Source organism: Octodon degus, unplaced genomic scaffold (assembly GCF_000260255.1).
Source record: "Octodon degus isolate 3935 unplaced genomic scaffold, OctDeg1.0 scaffold00012, whole genome shotgun sequence".
NCBI lineage: Eukaryota > Metazoa > Chordata > Mammalia > Rodentia > Octodontidae > Octodon > Octodon degus.
This window is the reverse complement of record NW_004524588.1, coordinates 15,183,707-15,196,732: the sequence shown is the minus strand read 5'-3', so window position 1 is coordinate 15,196,732 and position 13,026 is coordinate 15,183,707. Positions and strand designations below refer to the sequence as shown.

General features: G+C 40.2%; 1 protein-coding gene across 2 annotated transcripts in view; it reads left to right on the top strand.

Moving 5' to 3' along the window:
* The window catches only part of Cul5 (cullin 5), a 107,613-nt gene that overhangs the window by 33,293 nt on the left and 61,294 nt on the right, over positions 1-13,026 (top strand). For both annotated transcript variants that reach the window (XM_004626223.3, XM_023709536.1), the window contains exon 2: positions 8,753-8,862. In XM_004626223.3, the coding sequence (XP_004626280.2) occupies positions 8,753-8,862 (110 nt within the window). The remainder of the gene's footprint in view (positions 1-8,752; positions 8,863-13,026) is intronic.

The window sequence follows — 13,026 nt, the reverse complement described above, 5'->3', positions numbered from 1 at the left end:
ATCCTCCTGCTTTCAGCCTCCCCAATGCTGAGATTACAGGCATGCACCTGTATGCCCAGACTCTGGCTGGCTCAGCCCACCCAGAGCAGGGCTGGCGCAGCATGTGGTGTGGGGGATTAAACTAGGGTCCCTGAGCTTGCCTAAGCAGATGCTTTAGTCCACTGAGCTATCTTGCAGGCCCCCGTTTAAGTCTTTTGGCAGTTGTTGTCTTTTTCTTACCTTTTTTTTTTTTTTTTTTTTTAAGGAATCCTTAATATTTTCTGGATAAAAGGCTTTTTTGAATATATGTATGTATTGGAAGTATCTTCTTGTACCCTGTAAGATGCTTTTTCATTCTCTTAATGGTGTCTTTTAATGAACCAAAGTTCTTAATTTTAATATAGTCTAATTTATCAGACATTTTTCTTTGTGGTTAGTGCTTGGTTACAGGGTTATACTAATTAATTTGGACCCTACTTGTATAGGTAACTTAATGGATTTTGTCAAAACAAAAATTTATTTTTATAGTTTTATCATGAGACAGAGTCCACGGAGGTCTCCCAAAAGGAGATGGAGACCTTAGCTCACTTCCTGCAGTACATTCTTCACCTCTGACCACAGAAATGGCATTCAGCACCCATCAGTGTGAGGCATAGGCAAATTTATGATCAGAGCTAGAAAGTAAGAGGGAATAGATAAGGCATGTTTGAGGAGCTAGAGGGGGAGCTGAAGGCATCTGGTGAAGAGTATCAGATTGCCCTTCACAAAAGGGTGAGACTAGTTGTGTGGATTAGCTGAGGCAGGCCAGGGTTCACTTGAGCATTACATGAAGTTCTGGGTTGGCAGCATGGCTCCGGGAGAAGCCCTTATTCCTCCTCTAGGAGGCGGTTTAGTTGATATGATTTTCTGCTGGGGCAGTCTCAGTCTTGTGAAGACTGCTGGAATCTTTGGTGACAGTAGGTTTAGGGCAATGACTAGAAACTTCTGAGTGTTCTTTGGTGGTTGAATGTTCCTATGATCTCAACTGGATATCTTCGGTTTTGAAGGATGAGATAGGTTTTGTAAATTTAGGGTCAACCTTGTCTGACTAACTTTTAGACAGTACTCCTTAAATGATTTACGTGCTAAAATGCAGAAATGAGCATGGACCTGCCCAGGGTCTTACTATTAAGGTAGTGCAGGTCAAGCTTTGATCATATGGAGTTTATTTAAAAAGTAATAGAGATTGACTCAGAGTGCTGAGCTATATCAACTACTCCTTTTTATTTTTTATTTTGAGACAGGGTTTGCAGTCTGGCTTTGAACTTGTGATCCTCCTGCTTTAACCTCCCAAGTAGGTGGGATTACAGACATGTGCCCCAACCCCCTGTTGAGTATATCTATTTATAACTGATTTAACATCCTTTTCTATAGAATTTATTACTTGTTTTATTTTTGGGTCAGTTTCTTTTGATTTAAAAAATTGTATTATATTTTTCTTTTGTTTGTGTTTTCCTGCTTTGTTTTTGGTAATTGTTTTGTTTTGGTTTTGTTTCTTGAATCAGGGTCTCACTGTAGTTCAGGCTGGCCTCAGAAAAAGCAATCTTCTTGCCTCAACCTCCCAGTTGCTGGGTTTATAGGCTCACATCACCATGCTTGGCCTTTCAGGGATGGGTTTTTAAAATTTCCTTGCACTTGCCAGGCGAGCACTTATTCTACTGAGCCATCTCCTTGGCCCCTTAAATTTCCTTGAAATATTTTTGGATTTGGTAAAATCCAGTTTTGGTAACTTAGAATCAGTTTGATTTTAAAGTTTTGTTACAGTGGATCCAGAAAATATTTAAGATAAGGCTAATTTGGGCTTCTGTTTTAGTCAGCTTTCTCTCATTGTAACTTACAAAGAATTGATTCTGCCTCACAGCTTTGGAGATTACAATCCATGATAGGTGGTGACCAGTACTTTGAGCCTCTGATGAGCACATTGCATGGTGATCAGAGCAAGGGCATTGTAAAATCACTTCACTCAGGTTCAGGAAGCAAGATGGAAGAGGCAGCTGAAGAATGTGGGGTCCCACAGTTCCTTTCAAGGGTACCTGCCCAGTGATCTAAGGACTTCCCATGGGCCCTACTGCCTTAAGGCCCACATCACTTTCCAGTAGTGCCACTCTGAGGAGCAGGCCTTTAACACACGGACCTTTGATGGACATTTAGCATCTGTGGTGGATTACCAGGTTGGTGGTCAACTTTTATGCCCAGTTGAGCTGAACTAGGGTGGTGCTGGGTATGGGAGGCCAAACTGAGGATTGTTGCTGGCAGCATAAGAGGCAAAACTGGAGAACCTGTTGGGAGGCTGTTAGGGAAGCTGTTTGGGGAAGCTGTTGGGAGCTGTTAGAAGCTACTGGTGGTTGTCCTGGATATTCTGCTGGAGAAACTTGTTGTGTTGGCTTTCCTGATGTCAAATTGGTTTTCCTCATCGTCAAAGAAGTACAAGACCTCACTGTCACCTAGGATGACTATGGCGCTTTTCCAGAGAGCGCTGCTTCTTATTTTGAGCATCACTTTCTGTCTCTAGGACAGATCCCTCAGCCTGCTAACATACTTCCTTATCCCATTGGCACAGACTTTCTAGCTTCCATGACTGATGTGCGTTCCCAGCACAGATCTGTGAAACAGGCCTGCATGAAATATTGTCACAGCTCTAGGCCTCCAGTTGGACTTGGGGGAGGCATTGTCATGACCTCTAATCTTCAGCTGGATTCATGCAAGACATGCCATGGGATCTAGAGTCTTTGGTCTTTAGTATGTGGACAGATTCCCTGCACTCTTTGCATATGTATCTTTCAGTGAGAAATTATAAAATATTCTTAAGTGTCCAGTATTATACTGTTCCCCTTGCAAAAAAAAAAAAAAAAAAAAAAAAGACCCCAAACTACAACAGCATCCTAACTATACGGCCCTGCTATAGATTCAGCACTACTCCAGACTTTAATCAATATCTGGCATTTTAGGGTTGTTCCCATGTCAGCTGTTGGGAACACAAACTAATTCTAGTTCTGTTTGCCTACTGGTGATAATTATTGTGCCTCCTTTTAAAATGGTTTTTCTCCAGTGTCAGATAGTTTGCTCACAAATGTGTAGAGGTCAGCACTCAGCCAAAGGCTTGAGAAATTCCTTCTGCAGATATCCAGAGCTCCTTTTTGGTGCATCTTTTTCTTTTCTTCCCCCACCCAGTATTCTGTACTGCCAATTCTAGTTACCTTAGCCTTTGCAAGCTCTGTCTTTTAAATTTATGAAATCAATCAGCAGACTCTGGCTTCCCCCCCTTGTGCTGAGGTCAGGACAGTCTGTCCAAAGTGTTTGGGCATTTATAGGCCCGTCTTTCTTACTGTTTTCTTAGGAAGCACTGTCCTGCTTTGCCTTTTGACTTTGTTTTAGGCGGGAAGGGAAACCTTTCTGCTGTTACTCTCTTTGTTAGAAGCAAGTCTGTCTCTCATTTCTCAACGTCCCTGTTCATCGCCTTACCGATCTTAAATTCTCTTCTCAGTCAGAATCACTCCCTTCAATTTTCTTTTTCTTTTTTTTTTTGTAGCAGGGATCAAACTCAAGACCTTGCGCTTGCCAGGCAGGTGCTTATACACTGAGCTATCTCCCCAGCAGTATATTTTTTTCTTCTAATACTTTTTTCACTCCTTTATTCCTTTCTTGCTTCCAGTTACATCCCGGGTTAAGCCTGACTTTCCTAATTTCCTGTGCAGCTGAATGTTTTTGAAAACACTTACATATACAACTGTGGTATTTTTGCCTTAAATTCATGACCACAAACTGTAAGCAAGCCCAATCGTATTGCATGTCTGTACTCATTTTTCTCTTTCTTTTCCTAGATATGTATTTCATATTTTTCTCTCAAAATCACAGATCTCCCTCTCTCCCTAAGTGTCTCCTTCACTGCCATCATTTCAGTTCAAGTCACCATCATTGCCCATCTTGCCTTCTATTTCTACTTCTGGTTTTACTCATTACCCCTTGTGATATATTAACCTAGTAAAAAGAGTTCTGTTGTTTCCCGTTTCCACCAAGAGCCTTTGCACTGAACCGTATTTCTAACCCATTCTTATGTTTTTTTGAGACGGGGTCTCACTAAGTTGCCCACTCGCTCAGTCCGCAGCCCAGCTTGGAATCCTCCTGCTTAAGCCTCCCAGATTGCTGGGAGCACACGTGTGCACCGCCATACCTGGCCTCTTTGGTCTCTTTTAGTAGTTGTCCAGATCAAAGTAGAAACCAAGGCTTTATAATGTCCTTCTGTGCACTACAAGGTCTAGCCCAGGTATCTCCAATAAGATGAGTTACTTCCCCAACCTTATCTGGTGTGTATATTTATTTGATTTACCTTAATTATAATTTTGAACATGTTCCTACCTGTGATTTTTGCTGTCGCTGTTTTCTCTGTCTAGAATATTCTGTTGCAGGTATCACCCTATCAACATCTGTGGCTGACCTCTCCATCACTCCTTCGTTGTTTGAAAAGAGTGCCTATGAGAGAATTAGTTGTACTGTATGGTGTGAAGAGTAGAAAGGCAGGGGTATGGCAAATGCTAGTCTCCTCGGTGGAAAAGGGCCAGTGTATGAGGTAACTAGACTTGCTAGCAATTGCTCACATGCTTGCTATTCTGCGTAATAGTGAAAGAATTAATTCAGAAGAAACTGGGTGTTTAATAGAGAAGCCAACTGTGTAGACATTCACAACTCAAGGTTCATAATTTGAAGATTCTTTTCCTTAGTATTGAATTTCCCTTTGTACATAAGTGTCCTGTAACTCAGTTATGATTTATTGAAAGCTTTTTTAATTAAAAAAATAGGTTAAAGAACTGCTTGGGGATTATTTTGAGAATCTATTTTAAAAGTTTAGTAGAAAACACTCAGTTTTCCTCCTTAGGAGAAAATATATATATGTTTCTTCAGACAAGAAGAACAAAATTATTTTGTTACCTGGCCTTACCAAGATTTCAGAGCCCAATCAGTGTTTATCTCAACTTCCCTCTGCTGCTGTATCATTTTGATTTGGGGGTGGTGGTGTGGGCTGGTTTGCACTCAGTATATGTATCCCAGGCTGGCCTCAAACAAAAGGCGACTCTCCTGCATCAGCCTCCTGAGTGCTGGTATTGTAGACATGTGCTACTGTGCCTGGCTTTCATTTGTAATTGCAGGATTTATACAGTTTAATTTTATAAATTAACAGAAGTACTTACGGAAATAGACTTAGCTGAAATTAGAAATATTCTCTTATCAGAGAGTATTTTTCCTGTCATAGTCAAGAATTTTTAACAGAAGTTCTTTCCCTAATTCTTTCATGTTTATTTGCCCCTTTGTTAAGAAGGAGGATGAGTTATAGGAAAATAATAGTAAAAAAAAGTAATGTGAAGCCAGACATAAAGTTAGTTCACAAAGCATAAATCACAGGATTTGGAATAATCTGGGTGAATTTCTGCTTAGCTGATGCTTTGAGGAGAAAAAACTATCTACTTTTATTTCCTGGTTGCTGAGGGCAAGAAATGGGACTAATCCTGGTGCTGGCTTTTGAGTGGATCTCTTCTGTGGCTCCTCATGTTCACTATGTGTGATTGATGCAGGGCATTAGAACAGGGCAGTGTAGTACCTCTTACTATATCTTGCTATGAAGATGCAAGAAGTACCATGTGCTTTGACCTTTTTTTTTTTTTTTTCACTAGGAATGAACCCAGTGGATCATGCTTTGTAGACGAGCACTTTACCATTGAGCTAGCTACATCCCAGTCCTTACTTTCACTCTTGTATAGTGCTGTTAGTAGTTCTTAACGTTTTTGGATTGTAGGCCCATGAGTGGGTTAGTGAGTAAGTGAGTGAAGGAATTTATTTACTTACTTGGTGGTACTGGGGATTAAATCCAGGGAGTGCTTCATCACTGAGCTACATCCTTAGCTGTTCTCTGACAGGATCTGAGTTGCCCAGGATGGCCTCAAACTTGTGATCCTTCTACCTCAGCCTTCTAGGTGGCTGACTGGTAGGCCACAACACCCAGCCTCTCAAACATTTTTATGTAGTTTTATCATGAATTTGATATTGATGAGTATATTCATTAAGAGATTATAACCTATAGGTCTGTAGTAGGTTTTAGACATATATTCATGTAATGACTAATCCAGATGGTTTTTTTTTAATCCAGATGATTTTAATGTAGGTTATACCATATCATAGGTTGGTATGCCATATCTTTTTTTTTCTTCTTTGGGGGGTTCTTTTTGAGACAGGGTTTCACTGTGCAGTTTAGGCTGACCTTGAACTCCGGTTGTGGCCCAGTCTGTCCTCAAACTCACAGCAATCCTACTGCTTCAGCCTTATGAGCACTGGGATTACGGGAGTGAGCCACCATGTCCTGTCTGTCATGCCATATTTTGAGAAAGTATTTCAGGGTTATAATTTCATGGAGTTTGCAGATTCCCTGAAGTTAGCACGTGAACAGGTTAATCTGTGATAAGTGTTGGGGGCTGTATTTCAGTGACAGAGTGCTTGTCCTAGTGTGTGCAAGGGCCCTGTTGGCGCAGGCCTCAAAACCAAAACAAATTCTGGTACATAAGATAAAAGACTTCTGTTGAACTTTATTGGTCAAAAGTAAGTCACATAGCCACATTTAAGTTGAAAAGGAATAGCATTATTTAATAACACATTTCATTTGGGGAATATAATTAGTTGGTGATTGCTTTGTTTTGATGTTGAACCAGTCACATTCTTAGGGTAAGCTGTGTATGACTACTAGCAATCAATGTTTTGCTGTTTTTTTTTCTTTTTTCCATAATTATTGAGAGACATATAGCAATGAGACAGTTTCAAATCAAATTGGTAGGACAGTTTCAATAATTATTACATTGCATACTCTCTTCCTAGTGGTTATTTGCTGTACAAGATGCAGACATGATATCCTATTTACAAACACTATTACAACAAATCCCTTAAGAGGATCCATTCACATTCATTAAGAGAATGTAACTATATATCTATCCTAACCATTTTGAATACATGGATACAAAATGGACATTCATCTGTATCCCCTTTTTTGTTTACTTTCATCATTTGAATATTATAGGTGTGTCAACTCAGCAAAATATTCTAAAAGAGTCCAGTAGTCCGTAATAGTATTGGGTCTTCGCTGTTTTGCTGTTTCTTGTTTGATTTGTAATTGTTTAGTTCTTTACATTTATGTTTTGTGGTAAGATTATCCTAAAATTACCATTTATTTTTGCATTTCTCTGATTTCATGGCAAGATTTTATTAGCATTATGAAGTGAGATCTCTCCTATTTTCTCCCCTCAGTTTTCATACTATATTATATAGAGTCCCACTATATAGGTATCCTGCATCAAGGGTTCTACATGTGCAGATTCAACCAACTTTAGACTGAAAATAGTTCAGAATGTATAGATTTTTGACATTTCCTAAACATAGTATCACAACTATTTGCTTAGCATTTATGTTGTGTATTAGGCATAAGTCATCTAGAGATGATTTGAAATCTATGTAGGAAATAGGTAGATGTCATTTTAAATAAGGGATTTAAGCATTCTCAGATTTGTCTGTCTATGGAGGATCCTGTAGCCAATTCCTTTAGTCCCCTATGGGTACCAAGATACAACTGTACTTTTTAGTGAGAGAATTAGGCCCCCTACACAATTAGAGGATCCACTCTTCCCATAATTATCACTCTCACTTATACCAGTTAGGAATACTCAGTGAATTTATTGAAAGCTGTAATCATGGTTCTGTTTGTTAGGGGAAGGATTCAGATTAATATCAGCCAAAGGAAGAAAACTATCAGGCAAAGCCTAGGAGATTGCGGAATGTGTTTCTGTTGTCCTCTCCCTGTGTAGTCAGCAGATGTTTATCTTCTGGCCTAATATGTGACTTTTATGTGCAAATAACACCAAATAGGGAGGCTCCTCCATCTTCTATTGTTCAGAATTGTTAGGAAGTTCCTCACATAAACAGAATTGCTCACAAGAGTAATTTCAGTCTCCAGGTTGGCTAATACTATGACTCAAATTTCTCCTTCTAAGACCTTATAGGCCTAGCCAGTTCCTTCTCTCTAAATCATGTTGTTAGTATATCCAGTATGATTCAAGGTCCTTAGGCAAACAGAGAAACAATTAAGTGACTTAGTATTTCACTTGCCCAGATTGTCTGTCGAAACCCAGAGGATGGACAACACATTCTCTTTGATCAAGGCCAAATTCTTCACAAAAGTTTGAGACAGGGTTTGAATATGTAGTCCAGACTGGCCTTGAGCTGGTAATCCTCCTGCCTCAGCCTCCCAAGTGCTGGCATGAGCTGCCATGCTCTATTTAAGCCCCAACCCCACCTCCCTACTCATCCTGAGGATCAAATTTAGAGCCTCGTACCTAGTCACATGCTCTACATGAAGCTACAGCTCTAGCTCTAATGTGATTCCTTGATCAAGGTTAAGCATATAGGGTTTCAATGATGGAAAATTATTTCTTTTTAAGTTTCAGTCTAGTCGCCACCCATGGTGGTACACAGCTATAATCCCAGCTTTCTGGGAGGCCGAAGGAGGAGGACCAAAGGTTCAAGCCCTGCCTAGACAGCTTAATGCTGGGCACATAGCTTAGTGAGAAAGTCCTGGGTTCAGTCCCCAGAGTGTGTGTGCACATATATACACATGCTTAAATCCCTGCATGCTCTTTTAAAAATTATACTTTTGATTTTACTGCATTTAAATTTAACCACTTTTTTTTTTTTTTTTTTAAAGAATAAAGGTTCTCTTCAGTTTGAAGACAAGTGGGATTTTATGCGTCCAATTGTTTTGAAGCTTTTACGCCAGGAATCAGTTACGAAACAACAGTGGTTTGATCTGTTTTCGTAAGTAATCTATTAATTCTTTTTGCTAGCATAACTAAATTTTGACATTTCTTTCTATGCCTTTAAGAAGTATACAATTCTAGGGGCTAGGGAGATGGCTCAGTAGAATAAGCACTTACCTGGCAAGTGCAAGGAAGGGCCTGAATTTAATCTCTGGTTCCACCAAAAAAAAAAAAAAAAAAAAAAAAGTATACAATTCCAGGTGGTCTGTTTAACTCTTTAAAATTAATAGTTGTAAAATAAATTTTAAGAATTAATAGTTGTTTAGAGGTTTGCCAACATCTCTCCCAGGTTCAGGTTTTCTAGGTGGACTCATAATACTGAATATATATGTATTAGAGGAGAGCGCTATTTATTTATGTATTTTGTATTGTAGGGAAGGATCTACAGGGTGTTCAGGGTCTCACTACTACATTGGACTCTTAGTGATCCACCTGTTCATAGCCTCCCAAGAGCTGGGATTACAGGTGTGTACCACCACGCCCAGTCTCAATTGCCCTCTCAGTCTCCTGGGGGCAGGGCCTGGAATCAAACTCCTGGCCCCTGCACCTGCTTGCAGGTGGTTTAATCCGTTGAGCTATTTGGCCAGCTCCTCTACACAGCTATGTAATACAGTGAAGGGATACCAGCTGAAATGAGCAAAGGGTCTGGGCATGGTGACACACCTACAATCCCAGCCCTCAGGAGGCTGAGGCAGGGGCATCACTGTTAATGCAAGGCCAGCCTGAGCTACATAGTGAGACCTTGCCTTGAAAAGAATAAATAAAACAAAATCAGTGAAAGGAAATAGCACCTGGGGCAAGGTGAGACTAGGGGGATAAAAAAGAAGTTGGCTTCCAGGGTAGTCACACACAGGACACGATTTCCCCAACAAGAAGACTGGTAACATGTGATATGTTGTCTACCAGGAAGAGCTGACAGACTCAGTGTCCAGAGTTCACATGGAAGCTGGTCACATAGTCTGTGCCTGGCATATACCAGGATTGTAGCCTCTCAGAAAGAGGGCAGATGTTTGGTGTGAACTATATTATTTATATAAACAACTTAGGTACATAAGCACTATTAACTGTTTCAGGAAAATTTTATAGAAGTGTATGAAATGTGTTGAGCATTTAGGTTCTCCAGTGCCAGCCAAAGGCTAACCTTATGAACAGGCTTTTCTGAGGAATACAGTCTCAGGTCTTGGCATTTTGGACAAAATGGCTTTATAGCTAAATTGTTAGCCCCCACATCACAGAGCAGGACCAACCAATTGATCTCAGTTACACCTCTTAGGGTCTTGGATTTAAAACAGCTCCCATTAACCATGAAGTTTACCTTAAAAAACTGAAGATTTTTCTCCTTTATTTTTATATGTTTTTTTTAAGGAAAGTGACCTGAGGCGTCAGTTCAGTAAAGAGCCAGTAAAGTGAGGCAAACATTCATGTTGCTCAGGGTGCATACACAAATAAATGTGATGTTTGACATCATGTAGGATATCCCTGAAAACAAAGAGTTTTACATTGTTAGGGTTCCCCAAACAAGACTTGTTAGTCATTTAGTACCAGTTAACAAGGCCCCCAGTTGGATTTCCACTCTGGTGCTTTACTCTGAGGTTCTCAGTCCAGTCCAAAATTCAGTTCAGACCTTGGTTTCAGATGGACTTATGCTTAGTTGTTGGTGGTTTGCTCATCGTGTGCAGCAGTTCATGTCTCACTGGAGTGAACCCCTACAGTTGTTCTCCGTGAATGGGACAGAGCGGGCCATGCTCTGGTGCCTCCCAGTCAGTGCTACTGGCACAAGTGTGTACTTGGCAGTAGGTTTGAGTTCAAGAGACAGACAACTTGGAAAGACAGCACTGGGCATTTCCTTTTAGGAAGAGGGGCAAGCTTGTAGGAATAGTTTTGAAAAGCAAAAATCATTAATATCTTTTGTTTCTCTTTGCCTACCCAGGTTCTGGGTTTTGTTTTTCCTCTCTTACAGAGTCAGCGTTTTGTGTTTGGTAGTAAGTCTTCCATCACCCCTCTCCCCTCATCATACAGATTTTTAATGGGGATGAAAAATTTTAGGGGCCAGGAAATAGCTCAGCAGGTTAAGTGCCTGCCTGGCAAGCTCAAGGTCTTGAGTTCAATCCCCAGTAAGTCCCCCCCAAAAAATGAAAGCTTTTTTTTTTTTTTTTTTTTTAATGTATTTGGTTGTTACAGGATCTCCTTACTACACAGCTTGGACTCATAGTGATTCTCCTGTTTTCAGCCTTCTCAGCATTGGGATTACAGGCGTGCACCGCTATGCGCAGACTCTGTGGCTGGCTCAGCTCAGCCTGCCCTGTTGGTAGGACTAGTGGTGCCATAGTCCCTGCACTTGCCTAAGCTTGCCTGAGCAGGGGCTTTAGTCCGCTAAGCTATCTCACCTGCCCTCAGGCATAGTACTTAACTAGAAAGACATGTTTTTAAATTGAACAAGATGAAATTTTCCAAAATGAGTTTGTTATTTCTCACCTCTTTTTCCTGATTTATTTTTCACTACCTAGTCTAGAAAAAAAAAATCAATTCCTTTCTGGGGACTGCTGTATTTGATAGCCACCTTGCTTTACTGAGGTGGGCTTATCAGAATGGTTTAGAGGAAAGTAAGAGAAATAGGTTATTAATCCATTGTTGCAAACTGTACCTAATTAGAAAGCTGAACACAAATCAGTAACAGTGAGACACAGAAGTCCAAAGCATGAGGATTAGTGAAGAGATTTTATGATATATCCTTTTCTGACTTGGAACTTTTGGCAGGAATGCAAGTTAAGAATGCAGTGTTCAGGGGCCGTAGAGATGGCTTAGTGGAATAAGTGCTTCTGTGGCAAGTACAAGGGCCAGAGTTCAATCCCCGGTTCCACCAAAAAATAAATAAATAAATAAAAAGAATGCAGTGTTAGGGCCAGGGAGATAGCTCAGCAGTCTAAATGCCTTCCTGGCAAGCACAAGGACTGGGATTCGAAAGGACCTTGGTTTGATCCCTGGACCTGTATGCCATGCCAGCCCTGCCCTGGGCACACCAAGCTGACCACCGAAACTGGGCATGGTGGTTGTAATTCTAGCGCTAAAAGGCTGAAAAAGGAAGATCACTACAAGTCCAAGTTGCATAGCAAGACGCTACCAAATACATTTTCTAAAAAAACGCAATGTTACTCTTTGTATCAAATATGTAGAGCGAAGTTGTACTTTGACTTTGGATGGTCTCATCAAAGGTTAAGCCCTTTTCTAAGGTCATCTGTAACTGTTGAGATAGTTCAGCCAGAATCCATGATGTTCAGTTTTATGAATACATAGTAGGAACTTTTAAGTCTTACCATCTTTAAGGCAGAGTCCTATTTATTATATGCCTGCTTTCTGTTGATCATGGCTTGTGGTAAGGTTGTAATGGCCCATCATCACAATCAGATCTCATTTTAGTGCTAGGCCAGGTATTTAAAAATATGTGAGTTCAGAATTCTAGGAAAGCCTTCAGCTTTTCTTTGACAGCTGCAAAGCTAAGATGCTGCAGATCTCAGAGTCATATTCTAAGTCCAAGTGACAAGCAATAGTGTCTTTAAGTCTTTTTTATTTATTTTATCCAGTCATAGGTTCCAAATTGACCCACTAAAAAAATTTGCCCGTCTCACTGGAAAACCTGATTTCACAAGAGTTGAATTACTTGTGTTGGGTTTTTGTTTTGGTACTGGAAATTGAACTGAAGACCATGCGGGCGCTGTGCTGCTGAACAACATCCCCTGCCCTTAGAGTAGTTCAGTAGCAACAAAGAAGTGGTTTTTAAAAATTTAAAACAAAAAAATGTTACCAAATGTTTACCAAAAATTAGTCAAACTTGAAAATTGTGTTTCTGTTTGAAGATTTCCTTCATTTCACAGCTCCTTTTTGCAGATACCACTAGATAAAAGTCCTGGTAAATATTATCCATTGCAGTCTTACTCTATTTTCTGTACTCAGAATCTACATTCAAATTTCTTCACTAGCAGAAAACAGTGGATCCCACTTTTTTGAGTAACTTTTCCTGATTTAGATGATGATTCTAGCATTTATGAAATGGTAAGTGTATAAACTACATTAGTGGGCTGGAGAGATGGCTCAGTGGTCTAAAGCACCTACTTAGAACAAGCTTAGCAAAAAAGCATCAGGGACCGCGGTTCAATCCCCCAGC